Source organism: Mercenaria mercenaria, chromosome 5, assembly GCF_021730395.1.
Source record: "Mercenaria mercenaria strain notata chromosome 5, MADL_Memer_1, whole genome shotgun sequence".
NCBI classification, from domain to species: domain Eukaryota; kingdom Metazoa; phylum Mollusca; class Bivalvia; order Venerida; family Veneridae; genus Mercenaria; species Mercenaria mercenaria.
In genome coordinates, this window is record NC_069365.1 from 80,241,630 (window position 1) to 80,261,590 (window position 19,961).

Sequence of the window (19,961 nt, forward strand, 5' to 3'; positions counted from 1 at the left end):
CATCCGCAGTTTTTATTACTTAACTGCTGGTCAGAATTACACCAAATGTGATCGGTAGCACCCTGGCATTTTGTAGGGGCGTCTAGAGCTACATTAGAAAACTTTTAATATGTTACTTCTCCTGAATCGCTGGATGAACCTTCAAACTGGGTCTGTGCATGCTTTGATGGGCCTGTCTCAAGTTTGTTCAAATAGTTCTATGGACTGCGGATTTAAAAATAAACTTTTTACTGCTAAGAAGGTATAGTTATTCTTCCTATAAGTATGAAGTGAAAACATATAAAATTATTCTCATTCTCATTATTCTCAAACAATCTCACATCAGGCCAGTATATAAAAAAACTTTGTTCTCTGAATATGCTGTCAAGATTTCAAAGACACTCGAAAGAAATGTTCATTGGATGACATTTGACATTTATTACCTGTTATAGCTATGATATTCCCGTCAGGGATGTCTTGTTATACCTGAATTGGGATAATACAATATTAAACCTAGAAATGGTTGAGGACGTTATAAACCTGTGCTTTTGCTTCAGCTATTGAACGTACTGCAAGCTTTGATATTTAACTGAGTATCCAGTTTGAGCTCGTCAAGCTGAACCTGAAAATTGCACCATCTAAGCCTAAGGCGGTTTTTGACATATATTTCTTAAGAGTATTATATCAATTTAAATATTAGGTCTAGTGGGTAATATCATACTTTATACAAAATATTGCTTTTTTAACTTTTAATATACGCTTATATCAGGTGGCTTCAAGTTCAATCTTGTATGCTTTTTATGAAATACTATAGTTTTCGTCGGCAAAAGACTGCTTTTCTGTATGCAGTAATGCTCATATTATTACATACTTAGAAATTTAATTTTTTGATCCAACAAAATTTAGTCGTTTGTCTTTTTCTTTACCTTTTTATAGGGGTACACTTACATTTGCCCTTGCCTGTCCGAATTCGTGTCGTGTATATCTCAAAATGTATTTGACATAGAATCATCAAACCTCAAAGGATTGTTGACAAGCACGTGAAGTTGTGCGTCTGGAATTTTGTTTTGGATATCAACCAGATAAGGGTTATGGCCATTGACTTAATAAAACATGCATAAAAGAACATATGTTTAGTTCCCTCATATCTTAATTAAAAATGTACTTGACCTAGTGTCATGAAGCGTCACAGGAATATCATTGAGCATGTGAAGTTGCACACATTAGGTTTTGTTTGGGATTCAGACAAACCAGAGTTATGGCCCTTGACCAAAGAAGTATAAAATACACAGAAAGGAAACTGGCTGTAATCTCGCGTGAGCTCGTGTCAGGGCGTGATTCGGCGTTATCTTACTAAAAACAAACATCGGCGAGCATGGAGTTACAATTTGTACCTTTAAAACTACACTTAAAATACATGTTAGCTTCTAAAACAAAATTAGTTTAATATGAAATGGTCTTAAGACACGAAGTACACGTTTTTTTTGCCATCGAAAGAAGCATGGTCATACGGTGATAATTATTTTACCGATGAATAATTGCTTTCGCATACAAAATGGCGCGTGGAGAAAGCGCCACTTCCGGTAAACGAGATCTCGTTTTTTTTGTCACGGGAGGTTGGCGAGATTTGCTCTATATGCCTTTCAAGTTGCCAATCTATTTATTTTTATAGCTCTTTGCCTTGACTAAGTCAAAATATGCTTAAAAGACCCAAAACATTCTGTCGCATGTATCTAGTCAAAGCCTTGAAATGTCTGATGGTTGCGGGTTTTTGGTAGATTTATTTTCTGTTTAAATGCCAGTCTACGAATATACATGAATGAGAAACAAATACAAATTTAATGTGCCTCTTATCTAAGATGAACTCTGCCTGACCCAGCTTGTGATATAACCATGGGCTGGAATACCTTATCATTGACAGACCTTATATAATCTAAATGGTCAGTGCAGTGGATACAGGTTGAATAAGAACTGCTTGTTCATTGATAATTCATCCGCATTGTTCATGAATGGGATTATTTTGTGTAGCACATGAATATCCTTTGGGTGTGATTTGGAATCAAATAAAGATGCTATGATTGTCAGAAATACACTTTAACTTGGATAAACCCGCAACCAAAAAGTATTTCATATAGAGTCACGAAACATTAGGACTGTTATATTGCATAATTGAGCCGCACCATGAGAAAACCAACACAGTGCGTTTGCGACCAGCATGGATCCAGACCAGCCTGCACATCTGCGCAGTCCGGTCAGGATCTATGCTGTTCGCTAATGGTTTCTTTAATTGCAGTAGGCTTTGAAAGCGATCAGCATGGATTCTGACCAGACTGCGCAGACTAGTCTGGGTCCATGCTGTTGTTCCGCTCGTTTTCTGTTTGGCTTTTCACTCAGTCAGAGTTACGGTCATTGATTTAGTGAAAAATACACCGAGTGCTGAAACAGTTTCATCTCGATTCTACGAAAGACCCGTGGTGACATTTCAACTTCATTATTTCACGATTTCTGCTTCATGATTTCACGATTTCCACTTCATGAATTCACGATTTCACGATTTCCGCTTCATGAATTCACGATTTCCACTTCACGAATTCACGATTTCACGATGGTGAAATCGTGAATTCATGAAGTTGAAATCGTGAAATCGTGAATTCGTGAAGTGGAAATAGTGAATTCGTGAAGTTGAAATCGTGAAATCGTGAATTCGTGAAGTTGAAATCGTGAAATCGTGAATTCGTGAAGTGGAAATCGGGAAATCGTGAATTCATGAAGTTGAAATCGTGAATTCGTGAAGTGGAAATCGTGAATTCATGAAGTTGAAATCGTGAAATCGTGAATTCGTGAAGTGGAAATCGTGAAATCGTGAAATCGTGAAGTGGAAATCGTGAATTCATGAAGTTGAAATCGTGAAATCGTGAATTCGTGAAGTGGAAATCGTGAATTCATGAAGTTGAAATCGTGAAATCGTGAATTCGTGAAGTGGAAATCGTGAAATCGTGAATTCATGAAGTGGAAATCGTGAATTCGTGAAGTTGAAATCGTGAAATCGTGAATTCGTGAAGTGGAAATCGTGAATTCATGAAGTTGAAATCGTGAAATCGTGAATTCATGAAGTGGAAATCGTGAATTCGTGAAGTGGAAATCGTGAATTCATGAAGTGGAAATCGTGAAATCGTGAATTCATGAAGTGGAAATCGTGAATTCGTGAAGTGGAAATCGTGAATTCGTGAAGTGGAAATCGTGAATTCATGAAGTTGAAATCGTGAATTCGTGAAGTGGAAATCGTGAATTCGTGAAGTTGAAATCGTGAAATCGTGAAGTGGAAATCGTGAATTCATGAAGTGGAAATCGTGAAATCGTGAATTCAAGAAGTGGAAATCGTGAATTCAGGAAGCAGAAATCGTGAAATCGTGAATTCATGAAGTGGAAATCGTGAAATCAAGAAATCGTGAAATCATGAAATCGTGAAATCAAGAAATCGTGAAGTTTTTTCGTGAAATCGTGAATTCATGAAGTGGAAATCGTGAAATCGTGAATTCATGAAGTGGAAATCGTGAAATCAGGAAGCAGAAATCGTGAAATAATGAAGTTGAAATGTCACCACGGGTCTTCCGCTCTATATGTAATGGTTCAAGAAGTACGTGAATATACAGTTGAACTAGCCGTGTAATTTTACCATCGTCACCAACCTATTCCACTTCCACTATTTTGTGTGGTGAAATTTATGAATGCCATGTACTCTTTTATAACTACGTCGATCTTTTGTATTATTACTATAATACCCTGTTAACGTATTACTAGGCATATGAAATGACCAATATGATGGGATTATGTTTTATTGAAATATGCCAAATTAAATTCTATTGGTGTACAAACTTAAGCTGTAAACATTAACTGTAAATATCAATGCATAATGTACTCGGAACAGAAATAAATTTTAACTTTCCAGAAGAATAGTGTAAGATACCTGTCCATTTGCGAAATATATTTAACATTTAACTGGAACTATAATCAACTTATTTATATATACTTAGATATGTTACACATAACAGCCACAATCAAAGTCTACGCAGAACAATATCTTCACGAGATCACACTGGTAGAACTAACGATAATCTTGTGAACGGCAAAATGATCTGTTAATAACCAGAACCGTTTTTCTGGAGAAAATATATAATTATTCCAGTAGAGATCGAAATAATTACCCATAAAACAACACTGGTTACCAGCATGTTCCTGGCTTTGCTTGCCATCTTTTCGGCCCCGTGGAAATCACCAGCAGCTGCCATATCTTTAGCCTGTGAAATGGAAAATATTCTGAATGTTTAAATCGGTCAATTCTTAAATTTAAAGTAAGTTAAGGTGAAATAACGTGTCCATCGTCAATCTTCGCCCAGGAATATTGCCAAACACTAAGTACTATCGATAAGGGGAAGTAACACTGTGTCAGAGTTTGGTCCATCGTATGCGATTTAATCAGAAAATGCCGAAATCACAATACGATAATGAACGGAAATTGCCGATTGTCGTAATGGGTCCACTACCTTAAGGTATACGATCCACAAATAAATAACATTTCTTTGCCTGGCGACCCCATGTTTTTTTATTGGTATCATTTGAAAGAGTTGTGTCTACTGAACAAAAATTAGTAAATAAGATGACCATAAATAATATGCATGAATCACTACAGTCATGTTTTTTTTTGACTGCGAAATAATGAATCCTAAACTATAATTGAATTTCTTTGAAAACTAGAGCTACACAGTTTAAAAAAAACATAACATGTTTTGTCATGTAGATCTAATTTACATTTTCTATTTTCAGTAGACAATTCACTTTCAAACGATACCAAAATTATATGAGCTTACTAGGCATCAATATCTGACATATTTTAATAGCACTGTGAATCTTTTTACAGATGTTGCTATAAATACGGTAAGACGCTCGAATGTCAATCTGTGGTTCCATCACCTACAGTGATTTTGACATCACGTCCAACGTCATTCAGTCTTTTGTATAGATAAATGAAGTCCTTATGGAACATTTTTAATAAAATTATATTATGCAGGTGACTTTGATATTTTTCATATTAAGGTAATTGACCCTGATAAACTAAAGCTATTTGCGTTGTTATACGCCCGAAGGGACATATTATGTCGTCTATCCGTCTGTCCGTTAGCAATTTCGTGTCCCCTTTGTAACTTTTGAACCCCTTGAAGGATTTCAAAGGAACTTGACACAAATGTTTACCACACCGAGACGACGTGTGGAGCGCATGTATTGGATGTCCCGCTTCAAGGTCAAGGTCGCAGTTAGGGGTCAAAGGTCATATCAGTTTGTTTCGTGTCCGCTCTGTAACTCTTGAACTGCTTGAAGGATTTCAAAGAAACTTGGCACAAATGTTCATCACACCGAGACGACGTGCAGAGCGCATTTTTTGGATGACTCGCTTCATGGTCAAGGTCAAACTTAGGGGTTAAAGGTCATATGACTTTGCTTTGTGAATATTGCTCTGCATTGCAGTGCTCTTGCTTTTATTTGGCAGATCCCTTTTTGTTCACTTACCTTTTGTGTTAATTACTTCCCCTTTATGTTACTATAGATAGCTTATTTTGAAACTTTTTTATTACTGGCCGTAGGGAAAAATCGAGTTCCTGTCCTTTGGGCTTCAACAGTCAAGTTCTTTAAATTTTGCTCCCATCCTCTGATGTAACCCTTCGGGCATATATTGCCCTGCTTGGCGGAGCTCTTGTTGATGATACATTCACGGCAGCACATCATTGTCGTGCATAATCAATTTGCGGAGTCACGTGCATTTCTGTGTAAGTATCAATATACGGTTGCTGTTTCATATATGTACGGGTTTGTAAGTGAAGGATATTATTCCCTATTTCAAATATCATGTAAGATGTCCAAATTTAGACCTTTAAAATTTTCAAACAATTTATACGTGAGATATGTCGTAAAACACCAATAGATTTACGTGTTTGGAACCAACTGATTATATATTTTCGGACAAAGTTTAGCAGACACTTATATATACGTATGGATCTTAATGTACGTACATGTACACATACTAGTATGAAATCTCAACATTTTTTTTTTGAAATGCTTGAAATTCTACAAGAAAAAACTGACTTTTAAAAACAAGAAAGATGCACTTTTTACATTTAATTTACCGAGCATTTCACACGATTATTTGAATGTTTGCTTTGATAAGTATACCGCCAGATATGGAGGCATTTTTTTATTAAATCAAAAATTAAAAAATATAATTACGTAATTAATTTTGTGGAAATCTCCTTAGAAAACTCGGTCAGCTCTTTGAGGTACCCAGTTAACACTTACCCTGCTAAATTTCTATTAAGAACTTTCATTCTGGACAATACCATAAACTGTTAAAAGGGGAGCTTAACAAAAATATACTGACTGAATGGTGAACAGTGCAGATCTTGATCAGACTACATTCGTGCAGGCTGATCATAATCTAAACTAGATGCAAAGGCAGAATAAGTCGTGTCCAGCATGATAAAGGCAAAGAAATATGTATTTCAATATTTTAGAAATACTTTTTATGAATATGTGTCGGATATAAAATCTAGTTTCGTATTATTTAACAAATGCATTGTCAGTAAAGCTTGTCTGCTTAAAATGCATAAGTTAAATAATATCTTAAATCATAAGCAAGAGATAAAGCTTAATTGTTTAAAGGTTCAGACAAGGCTGATTTGAGGACAGATCCTCCCAAAATACTCGTTACTTGTTTATATCAAAATATAACATTTTTTTCCGAATTATTTTTAGGCCATTTTATATAGGAAAGCGTACCAAGTGATGATGTCATAAGTAGTAATTCATGTATATCTGCTCTCATGTATATTAAAAATAGTCTTCAAGTGCTATCATATTGAATTTTGTGCTATTTATAACTCTATTTATCTACTTACAACAGAACTGTCAGGAAGTACCAGTGTGCGCATATGTTGTATGAAGAGATACAACATTCATGCACAATGAAAATAATATGAGCTGAGATACAACTTTTGTGCATTTTCTGAATTTTGCTAGTTATTTTGAGAATATATTTATGATATTTTGTCATATAGTGAACATATCTAAAATAATACATTTAATGCAAAAACAAAATGATTTTCACAAAAGATCATAGTTACATCATTCATGCACTAAGCCCACGATTTACCTGTTTGTGACCTGTCGCATAAGAGCAGTAAATTTACTCTAAGATCTATCCAAAATAACATGACTTACCCATTTCGAAAAAAGTGCAAAATACTCCCCTGTTCTGCGTAAACGGCAGCACAAAGCCCTGTAGGCCAGAAGCAACACAGACAGGCAAGAATTGAAGGTATCAGGTAGTCAGGAGGCTCCTTACAGCGGTTACCTTCTCTTGCGTTCATTATAACCGCTGCATTCACAAGATACCACGTGACGATGAGAAAGTCACATGACACTGCAAAATGGCGTAGGTTTCTCTTAGGTAGCAGATGGCGGGTTTTTCTAGTACTTCGGACTTCCGAGCGATGTGGCCAAGTCAGACGGCTTCCGATATCTTACGAGATGCAGACCTGAAAATAAAAAGATACCGGTTTACATCTTACTTGAAGAAGAAATAAAATACATAGTAAACTTCATACAAAGCATAGATTTTTAAATCCATAAGCCACCTGAAAGATAATTTCAGCCCGCGAAAAAACATGACATTTCAGCCCAAATTAGCCATATCTCCAACTGGCCTTAAAATGTTAGGGGAAATGATAGAGCCAAATGGCCACTTGCATTCTGTACTCAGTTTCAAGTATTACTTGCAGAGCTGGACAAAAATACCTGTCAACCGATTACTTTTTTCACTATTTTCAACTGTGTGAGGCCTATATGACATTTGACAGTTCACGAGGCGCTCAATGCTGATAGTGGTATATATGCATTTCAAGCAGTTATATGAAAATGATGCCATCAAGCTTACATTCGCATCTGCCAGAATTTCTGCAACATACCATTCTTAAACTTGTTAATCACAAACTCACATCAACAAATATTTCAAACATCAAAACAACCTTCACTTCAAGGTTTTATCTCTAATGACAGATTTTGACCCTGGCCAATTCGAATCTGTGGCTGGAAACTACCAACTGCTACCTTAAGGACTAAGACATGCATCTCCATGGACTGTCTGGCACCTGATTCTAAGAAAATGATCTATGACAAATAAAATCTTACCAATATTTAAACAATGCTTTGTTCTTCTTGCAAATTGCACATGTCCAAACAATGTCTACAATAGTGTGGATTTGGCCCCATTTTACACACATATTTCTTACTGCATCTATCTTTCTGACATTAAAAAAAGACTTACCTACTATTACATGATGGCCATAAATGTACTGTATTAGCATTGTGCACAGCCCTGCATACTTGAGGAACAGAATTAAAAGCAGCACAGCTTACTTACCCAAGACTAACTGTACTTCAAGTCCGCAAGCTCAGGAAAAGCCGCCCCTGTTTACAAGTACTTTTTCATATTACCTTACATACAGTAAGTATAAAATAGCTTTAAATAAATATTGTACAATGCACTTTTGTTGTTGCTGTTGCCAAACTTACCTATTTTAACGAATTCGAGCAATCTCCCAGTACATCTCCGAGAAACCATATCTTCTCTTAATTAAAAACAAATATCTGCAAATGTTACCTCACTCCAGGACCTTAAATGCACCCAAGATGTATCCACTCTCTACACTTTTCTTCTGTCGTCATGTCCTGACACCGATAAAGCCACAATAGAAATTTGTAAGAACTAAAATCATACCTGCCACTCGAGAAATATCTTCGAAAGAAATATCACCACAGAATCCAGTTCCGAGCCTTGTGAAACAGCCATGTATTTACAAAATGCCAAAAAGTTGCACCTATATTTCCTTTAAATAGTCCTTCTTCCTTTAAATTTGATATAAACTACAAAAGAAATGTGTTTCCCGCTAGAAATTTTAAGAAAACCCTACACTACAAACAAAAATAAGATTTACTTACCCGGTAAAATCAGAGTTACCTCCCCTTAACTTCTACCATATCAAACAACATCTGTCTATGTTATGAATCCATTCAGCTCGGATTTTTAAATAACACATACTGGAGAGCTTGAACAACACAAAAGAAAGCATGAAATAGTACTTTTTAAATCCACAAGCCACCTGAAAGATAATTTCAGCCCGCGAAAATACATGACATTTCAGCCCAAATTAGCCATATCTCCAACTGGCCTTAAAATGTTAGGGGAAATGATAGAGCCAAATGGCCACTTGCATTCTGTACTCAGTTTCAAGTATTACTTGCAGAGCTGGACAAAAATACCTGTCAACCGATTACTTTTTTCACTATTTTCAACTGTGTGAGGCCTATATGACATTTGACAGTTCACGAGACGCTCAATGCTGATAGTGGCATATATGCATTTCAAGCAGTTATATGAAAATGATGCCATCAAGCTTACATTCGCATCTGCCAGAATTTCTGCAACATACCATTCTTAAACTTGTTAATCACAAACTCACATCAACAAATATTTCAAACATCAAAACAGCCTTCACTTCAAGGTTTTATCTCTAATGACAGATTTTGACCCTGGCCAATTCGAATCTGTGGCTGGAAACTACCAACTGCTACCTTACCAGCACATTATTTATTTAAGGTAGTTCTGCACGTTTGGATCATTTTTTTTCTACAATGTAGAATTTGATTAAACTCCGATTTTTAGCTCACCTGTCACAAAGTGACAAGGTCAGCTTTTGTGATCGCACGGCGTCCGTCGTCCGTGCGTGCGTGCGTGCGTAAAATTTTGCTTAAGACCACTCTAGAGGTCGCATTTTTCATGAAATCTTTATGAAAATTAGTCAGAATATTCATCTTGATGATATCTAGGTCAAGTTCGAAACTGGGTTACGTGCCTTCAAAAACTAGGATACTAGGTCTAAAAATAGAAAAACCTTGTGACCTTTCTAGAGGCCAAATTTTTTAACGGATCTTCATAAAAATTGGTCAGAATATTTACATTAATAATATCTAAATCAAGTTTGAAACTAGGTCACGTGCAATTAAAAACTAGGTCAGTAGGTCTAAAAATAGAAAAACCTTGTGACCTTTCTAGAGGCCATATTTTTCAAGAGATCTTCATGAAAATTAATGAGAATGTTTACCTTAATAATATCTAGGTCAAGTTCAAAACTGGATTACGTACCATCAAAAACTAGGTCATAAGGTCAAATAATAGAAATACCTTGTGAACTCTCTAGAGGCCATACTTTTTTGGGGATCTGTATGAAAGTTGGTTTGAATGTTTATCTTAATGATATCTATGTTGAATTTGAAACTGGGTCAACTGTGGTCAAGAACTAGGTCAGGAGGTCTAAAAATACAAAAACCTTGTGACCTCTCTAGAGGCTACATTTTTCAATGGATCTTCATGAAAATTGGTCAGAATGTTTGTCTTGATAAAATCTAGGTCAAGTTTGAAACTGAGTTAAGTGCGGTCAAAAACTAGGTCAGTAGGTCTAAAAATAGAAAAACCATGACCTCTCTAGAGGCCATATTTTTCAAGAGATCTTCATGAAAGTTGGTGAAAATGTTCATCTTGTTGGTGTCTAGGTCAAGTTCAAAAATGGGTTACGTGCCCTTAAAAACTAGGTCATTAGGTCAAATAATAGAAAAACCTTGTGACCTCTCTAGAGGTCATATTTTTCAATGAATCTTCATGAAAATTGGTCAGAATATTTATCTTGATGATATCTAAGTCAAGTTCAAAACTGGGTCACATGAGCTCAAAAACTAGTTCACTATGTCAAATGATAGAAAAACGACGTCATACTCAGTTCAAAACGGGTCATGTGGGGACAGGTGAGCGATTCAGGACCATCATGGTCCTCTTGTTTAAAACTTCAAAATATACCCAGAAAATTCAGCAAATAAAAAAGATAGGGTCGTGTGCTTGACTTTTTGTTAGACTGATTTGAAAAAATAGGACTTCGCACAATTTTTCATAATAGAAGTCAATGGGAAAATCATAACTTTCATAACATTTTTGTGAATAGAAATTTTTCTACAATGTAGATTTTGATGAAACACAGTTGTAACTAAATTTATGGTCTATCTTGTGGTAAATAAAATGTATAGGTCCTTGTGCTTATTTTTGAGATATTTGACTATGATTAAAGTGAACCGAATATTTCACGCTAAATTTTAGACATTTTTTTAATTATTCAACGTGTCATATGTTTTAATATCATATTTTGACTTTAGAAATATAGTAACAGTGCTATTTTAATAAATTTACTCGCATGTTGTCATTAAGTCATAAAATTATTTTCATATCCGTACGCCGAATCCAGGCTTTATTCTTCGTTTTTCGGATAAATTATGTTACGCCATCACTTCCGGTTTATCAAACGTGCAGAACTACCTTAACTAATCTTTTTTGACAAAAATCACTTCAATCTGTTATTTGAACAATTTTATTTGCGCGAATACCACCATCTATATACGAAATTCGTCGAATAATGCAATGAAAAAGAAGATAAAACAAACTTTCTGTTCTGACTTGTGATTGCAGTGATTTAATGTACCACAAGGAGAAGTAATCGCTGCGAGGAGTTTGGTAAAATAGGTAATCAAGCAGCACTTTCGGCTCGGAAATAGTTAAACAGTTATTTGCAATAAGGAAGTAGTTACGCAGAAAATAGTTCCTCTGTTTGATAGTGAATATTGATGATTTTTTTTTAGTGAAAGACCTGCAATAAATGGCATAATGAACAGAGGAGATGTGAAATAATAGGTACATGTACAATTTGACAGAATGAGAATGTCAGAATATGCATAACATGACTGTTTGATGGTGGAAAAAGAGGCGGTCAACCCCATGTTTATTGTGGCTGGAATTTTTTCTCTTGAATAGTTGTTGAGGTATTTTTAGGGGGCTTGGAATGCATGTAAAATTGCAATAGTGTCCAGAGTCTATATAACATAAAGTAGAAATAACTGTGATCTTAGGCCAAAGTGGCGGAAAGAAAAAAATCCTCAATTTTTTCCTGTTCAAGTGGCATTTTCATGTTTTATGTCAGCCAGTTCAAGATTTTATTTCACTGTGGATATATACCCGCGTTACTGAAAATGCCATTTATCTTGAAAAAATATTTTATCAAGCTGAAACTTGGTATTTTTCATGCAAATAAGCTACTGTTGCTATATAAATGAAACTTGCATTATTAAAGAAAGCCACAGTTTCTTATAGGTACAGTAGTATTAAATAGGTAATCGGATAATGGCGGAAAGAAAAAGTCCTCAATATTTTCCAAGTTATAGAGGCATTTTCATGTTTTATGTAAGCCAGTTCCTGTTTTTATTTCATTGTGGACCTATACTTGACATTTTGGTAGCATTATCATGGAGATTTTTAGCATATTATTGAAATGTAAACAAACCGTATCTCTCATGTGTTCACTGTCAGTCTGGAAGATATTCCATAATGACGACCTGTCAGACAAAAAATCTCTCTTAGATGATACATGAACCCTACTTTTCTTGGTGGTTTATAGGTCATTTAAGAACAAGGCTAGTATTTTTGATAGACCTGTCTATATGTTACAGCCCTCAGAAGATTGTTAATTTTATAAAGAACATACAGCAAATGTGTTTACTACTGTATAGCCATGGGTCTCTGGTATCAAATCAGAGAGATAAAGTACATGTCAATAACTATCCACAATACTATTCAAATCGCACATTTCGATAAATGAGTACAAATGCATATTGAGCAAGTGGTAATTTATCTCCCACCGTGCAATCAGTCGCATTGTGTCAATATTTCTTATCACAGAGACACTCTTTGTAGTTTATGTTCTCGTCGGCGTTACAGAAAAAAAAGCGCATGAATTTCTGTATGGAACGTATGTGGCATGCAACAGCTGGTAGAGTTTATAAACGTTGTTGTTATTACAATTATCATAAATTAAGGCCGAATTTTATGATACTCAAAAGATTAACACCAACACGAAATCAACAAAAATTTTACAGTTTATTTTATCGACGTTTCGGCGCTATGCCTTTTTTCCAAGATAAAGAAGTAACACGAAAGTTACGTACCGTCGAAAAGACATAACGTTAAACGGCAGATTCATACAGTCATGTGATCAATACATTGCGTACTAATAGCTTATAAATGATGGAAACCAAACTGACCACGTAAGTTGCTGACTGGTAGGATGACGGCTGCCAAGAACCAGATTGTGTTTGTGTTCCTAAAGATTGGTAAGAGGGTAATTCATATATTAGTATATATACTTAGATATGTTACATATAACCGCCAAAAAAACAAAGTCTATGCAGAACATTATTTTTATTTATGACTAATAGAAATTAGAAAATATTGTCATGGCTATCTTCACGAGATCACACAGATACTGGTAGTAATTCTTGTTTCAGATAACGAGATTTCTTGTCAACGGCAAAATAACCTGTTAATAACCAGAACCGTTTTTCTCGCTGTTGTGAATGAGAAAACCTGTAATTACTCCAATATTCAAAATGATTGCTCCTATAACAACACTGGTTACCAGCATGTTCCTGGCTTTACTTGCCATCTTTTCGGCTCCATGGAAATCACCAGCAACTGCCATATCATTAGCCTGTGAAATAGAAAATTTTCTGAATGTGTAAATCTGTTTAATTTATAAATTTTAGGTAAATTAAGGTGAGATAATATTGTCAAACAGTACTACCGATAAGGAGAAGTAACACTGTGTCGGAGTTTAGTCCATCGTATGCGATTAAATCAGAAAATGTCGAAATCACAATACGTTAATGAACGGAAATTGCCGAAATCGCAATACGTTAACTAACAGAAATTGTCGATTGTTGTAATGGGTCCACTACCTTAAGGTATACGATCCACAAATAAATAACATTTCTTTGCCTGGTGACCCCATGCTCTTTTATTGGTACCATTTAAAAGAGTTGTGTCTACTAAACCAAAAATAGTAAATAAGCTGACCATAAATAATATGCATGAATCATGTTTTTAACTGCGAAATGATAATTCTTAAACTATAATGACTGAATAACTGAATTTCTTTGAAAACTAGAGCTACACAGTAAAAAAATTATATAACATATTTTGTAATGTAATTTACATGTTTTTTTTTCAGTAGACAATTCACTTTCAAACGATACTAAAATTATATGAGCATACTAGGCATCAATATCTGATATATTTTAATAGCACTGTGGATCTTTTTACAGATTTTATTATAAATACGGGCCCGATGGTCTAGTGGTAACACGTTTGAAAGTCAATCTGTAGTTCCATCAACTTACTAAGAGATCAGTACTGGTTCTTCATAGGTAAGATCGTTTCGCGTGTAGCGGTGATTTACAGCAGACACATTAAAGAACCAGACCATTTATTCGCAGAGCAAGGCTAACTTAGCCGAACAAGCCTGCATCATGTTGATTTCTCTCGCTATGTCCCTCTGGTCAGATAATAGAGTGTCTATACTAGTAGAGGTTGAATTTGGCGTCGGGGTGATTGCCTTTAAATCTAAAATGCCTTTGAACGCGTTTATCATAACATAACATAACACAACATGCACAACACAACATATTCTTGCATAAAACCTTTGTTTTTTGCCGATTTTGGGCATGCACAAACAGGGAAAAAACGTGTACAAACAAGGAGATTCTCGTGAGCACGCGCTGTTGGTGAACGTTTTGAATATGCTGTTGTGGGTCCAACGTAAGCAAATTATGGATCCCGAATCAATTTTGGCCGAAGTCGAAAGGTCCGAGATTTATGAAATCTTTTCATCTGCATATTTATTAAAAATATCATTTTTCAACCTAACTTTACTTTAACTTGTAATAAGCGCTACCTCTCTTGATACGCGACTGAATTGACGTTCCTTATTATTGTATTATTACGCGTATTAGACTGAAAGTAAGTTTACACGCCGCGATTTAATCCCTGAAAATGATAGGCAAACAACAATTTACAAAAATACAATTTCGTTTTCCAAATTAATTTGAGTCGAGAAAGTTGACATGCTAACTTTAAATCTTACACTAAAACTTTTTAAAAATGTTTGTGTCTACTTTACACATCTATGCAGTCTACTGATGCAGTGATGGTGTGTAATGTAAAGCATAAACATGACGAAGCGTAAAGTTTGAAGGATTTTTCCACAGTTAATGAACATTTGATGAACAGAAGGTATTTATTATGTATTTTTCAATTTATTTGTAGATCTCACCAACCATGTTTGAGTTTATAAATCCAATCTAAGTTGATTATATCGATGTTGGAAAAATTCAAATTTTTGTGTTTATGAAACTTTATCAAACTTTGATCGCGATGGGGTGGGGTGCAAAGCAAAATTTTCTAGATGCCGTGTAGGGTTATGAATATGCCCTTTTCTCATAATTCCGAGCCTCTAAAGCTAAAGTTCCTACCGATATATCGAAAAAAGGGGAAGTCATGCTTATTTTACATATATTTAATATTAAAGAAATTACCACAACAAGAATGTCCGTTCGACATGTATAAAATACGCACTGTTTCTGTATGCCCTGGAAATGCATAAATAAAACATGTGTCCATAACAATCTGAAACGGCCGACTTCGATCGGCTAATGTCAGCTGGATAGTCTTGTTTTTTCGATATTTCCAGCACTTAAGATGTGTTTTATGCAAGAATAGCGATAACACACGTTTGTTTCGTGAAACAACATCTGCAGAATCCCTCGGGCTATGTTGGTGCACTCGCCCTACGGGCTCGTGCACCAACCAATCCCTTGGGATTCTGCAGATGTTGTTACACAAAAAAACGTGCGTTAACCCTACAACATAGGCTAATCTACAAGTATTTGCAAAAAAGCATCACAAAATTTCAACACACCACTTGATGTTGTCAGGCCTTCCCGAAACTTCTAAAGGATTTATCAATTTGCATAAAGTTGGGAAAAGTCATTTTTAAGGATGTAGTATGAGAAAATTCTTTTAGGCTTGTTTCTGTTAATACACGCTTACGTTAAAATGACGTCACGTTAACGTGCGATGACGTCAATGTTTTTGTTGGCACTTCTAAAAGGGTCTTTTGTCTGCCTGTGTAAGACGTAGTTTTTCCTACGCCCTGGTGAAATTATTCCACGGACGTATAACCTCTTTCCGTGTATTAATAACGTTAAAACACGGTTTTTCTATATATTATTTTTCAAATGAAATAATTAACACTAAAATGTCATTCTTGCGGAGAAAAAATGACAAAAGGAACCGTTTGCATAAAATATGTATAATTACTATGATAATTATTTTTAAAAAGTCAAATTAAAGAATTTAAGGTATCGATTCTTTTGAAATGCAGTGACTAGAAATAAAGCAGACGACTATATATGTACACCCGGAAGTACTGTCTTAAGTGAAACTTTATCAATGTCGGATGCAGTCGTTCCGTGCATATCAAAAAATCATTCCCATCGAAGCGCACTCAAAAATACACAGATTCTGCATGTCCGCGCGCATGCAGTGTATATGTAGGCCTGTAATAATATTAACTAAAAGTTTGGGATAGAATTACCATGGTTTGAAAAGATATACATTTAAGATGCTAGGCATTCAAATCGTTTGCATTCGGCATATAAAGGAGTCTGTAAAATATTACAGGCGCACCATCTGTTTATAGTCACAGTCAAACTCTGTTGCATTATGGGGGCAAGGGAGAGTAGATTTGAAATTTCCACAAATCTGTGCTGATACTAGTGCGAAAAAAAATCATGAAAAATCAATTTTGAGAAATTCTAGGAAAGTGTTAAGCGGATATATTGCAAATACTTAGCACTTCCTTATGTGACATTTTCAGCCTGCCGATTCTGTTATTTCTGTGATAAAAACGAGTAAACTCCGGTTTCGGGACACTAAATTTTGAGGCTAAAATAGGCCCGAAAAGCACACATTGCGCGCGTGTTACCTGCAAATGACTGACCTCAAACACATGTATATTTTTAAAGCGCCATGTGACCAAACGAAAATAATGGTGAGAAAAAGTGTCTCAAAACCGTTTACTTTTTTCGCAAATTTGAGCTGAATCTGGATTGATGGATGACCGTTTCCATTTCGTCTGACTTCCGTTACCTCAGGTAAGATTTTAGACCCGGCCGTCTACACGGAGCTAGGAAAATCGATTCAAGTACATATTTATTTTACAATTTTACCCCTGCAGTAAATGAACTCTAAAATCCAAAACAACATGACTTACCCATTTCCCAAAAAAAAAGAGCAAATTACTCACCTGTGATGCGTAGATGACAGCACATAGCTCTGTAGGCCAGAAACAACACAGACAGGCGAGAATTGAAGGTATCAGGTAGTCAGGAGGCCGAATCACTGTTCCTCCTGGTTGAGGTTGACGAGAAACCTTATGATAAGAATATTATTTGATTAGGTGAAGACAAAAAAAGAAGCTTTTTTTCGCCCCGTGCAATATCTTATGGGTTTGATCACTGATATCAGACCACATGTCAATTCCCACCCACACTACTATGTTTGTGATTTAAATCTCACATTTCTCTCCTAAAACGCACATTCGATAAATAAGTAGTATGCATATTGAACAAGTGGTAATTTATCTTCCAGCATGCACTTAAATATTTCTTATCACAAACACACTCTTTGTAGTTGATGTTCCCGTCGGCGTTACAGAAAATAAAACGCATGCATTTCTTTAATGAACTTATATGGAATGCAATAGTTGGTATAGCTTTTAAAAGGTTTTGTTGTTGTTTTTATAATTTCAGGTTGAATGATATGATACTAAACAGATTATCACCAACACGATATCAACAATATTTTATAGTTTATTTTATCGACGATTCGGCGCTATGCCATTTTTCAAGATGAACAGGTAACACGAAAGAACATTACCTTATTCCCAGTAAATTCCTTGTACTTTTTTGAATTGGTGGTCTCTGACCTGAACGGCGGATTCATAAATACATGTGATAAAATACATTGAATAGTAAATAGCTTATAAATGATGGAAACCAAACTGACCACGTAAGTTGTTGACTGGTAGGATGGCGGCTGCCCAGAACCAGATTGTTGCTGTGTTCCTATAGACTGGTAAGAGGGTACTTCATCCTTTCCGAAATTGGGATACTTCCTCAGGTTTCTATTCTCCGGTTGGTCGTAACCTACGTAGAGTTAAATAAAATAACTAGATACCGGCGAATAAAATTAAAGAAAAATCTTAGCCGGTAACTTATAGCTATGTGTTCGAGATCAAAATTTGTTTGAAAAACTCAACATAACACCGTTTTTTTTTTGTTTTTTTTTTAAATAATGTACCTCATGCCGAGGAAAAGTACCACTGTTAAAATCTAAACGGCTTTTTCTTTAAAAATTAATGCTTTACACGGAACATCAAAGATATAAGAAAAGTTATCTTACACTAAACAAGCATAACATATTAAGGGATTAAAGTTGAAATGGGCATTTAATTTGATTAAAAATCAAACATAACATCGTTTTCTTACTTTTATAATGTACCTCATGCCGAGGAAAAACTAATACGGTTAATATTTAAACGCCTTTAAAAACAATAATGCTTGAGCGGAACATCAAAGGTATCAGAAAAGTTATCTTACGCCAATCAAGCATAAAATATGAAAAGATTAAAATAATTCATACCTGCTTGATGCGCCATTTTGCCTAAAGTACATAAATGTATTTTGTACACTATCCTTTATACTAAAAGAACTTATAACAATGTACAAGGAAGATATATTCCAGAATAAAACAATCTCTATAAGAATTTTAAGTATATTGGTATATTTAAGTCCCTCACATTCCACTGTAGTGATGATCAAAACAAAAGCTCCTTATCCTAAAATCGATCATGTTGTTTATCTTAAACAGTTATTGTGGTTGAAAATCATTTAAGTTATGATCTCTTCCTTTTCTTATGTACAGAAACACAATATTGACCTCCCTCATATTTAAAACACATATTTAAGTAAGTCAGTTTCAATGATTTATCTATTTACTGTTTAACATAATCTTGAATAAAAAAATGATTTATATCATGATGGCACATAATGCAAATTGGCAATTCAAATGATATAAACATTGAGAGTATAGTTTTTGGTGAAAACGTGACTTATAGTTTGAATTTATAATTTGGGAATTTTCCTTCAAATATAAAAATTTTGGCGAGGAAATGCACAAAAGCTCCACGTTTAATCATTTTATACAGATTTGCTTAAGAAATTGGAGAATTATTTATTTTAGAAAATCTCATGGAACAGAGATGTCATATTATATAAATGAGCCCCGCCCTCTGTCCTCCTTCACTCCTCACCCCCACTACGACCACGAATGAGAGCACAATTTGTGTTGCAAATAGGAATATAAGGGGTAAAATGATATCCTACACATCTGAGATATTTTATTAAGTTTGTGACTAGAGTTACAGTAACCGTTTTTTTTTTTGGGACCCGTTCTCCCTCCAAAAGTGTATGCTAAAATGAATTACCCTTCCAACATTTTTTTTCTGCTAGGGGACATGAGAGATGTTTCCATCCTAAATTATTACACATAATTATGTTAACCTTACACTGGAAAAAAGGTGTGTAAACATTATTGATACTAACAAGTATTTTGTGACAAACAGAAATATTCAAAAAAGAATTCCTCTTTCACACAAAAATGACTTGAGAATTCCCCATCAGAGACAGAGGATCTGGCCATATAACCCAAAATTGAAGAGAGGGTCCTGGGTATGACTATGACCCTTTTTTTGCAGGCAGGGACCTGGATCTCTAAACACATATGAAGTTTCAAGTGTCAGTCACTTAGAACGTTCACCGTCAATAAATCTGTGGCCGATTTGACTAAGGCGTTAAGTTAGGATTGGTGTATTAAGAATAAT

General features: G+C 35.1%; 1 protein-coding gene across 1 annotated transcript; it reads right to left on the bottom strand.

The window, feature by feature from the left end:
• Positions 1-13,310: 13,310 nt before the first annotated feature.
• LOC123557742 (trafficking regulator of GLUT4 1-like) lies at positions 13,311-18,899 on the bottom strand. Its single transcript, XM_045349405.2, has 4 exons — positions 18,722-18,899; positions 18,086-18,225; positions 17,325-17,450; positions 13,311-13,670 (listed from the first exon to the last, which is right to left on the bottom strand). Exons 1-4 carry the CDS (start codon positions 18,735-18,737, stop codon positions 13,503-13,505), a joined length of 450 nt encoding a protein of 149 aa, XP_045205340.2. The 5' UTR covers positions 18,738-18,899; the 3' UTR covers positions 13,311-13,502.
• Positions 18,900-19,961: the final 1,062 nt, after the last annotated feature.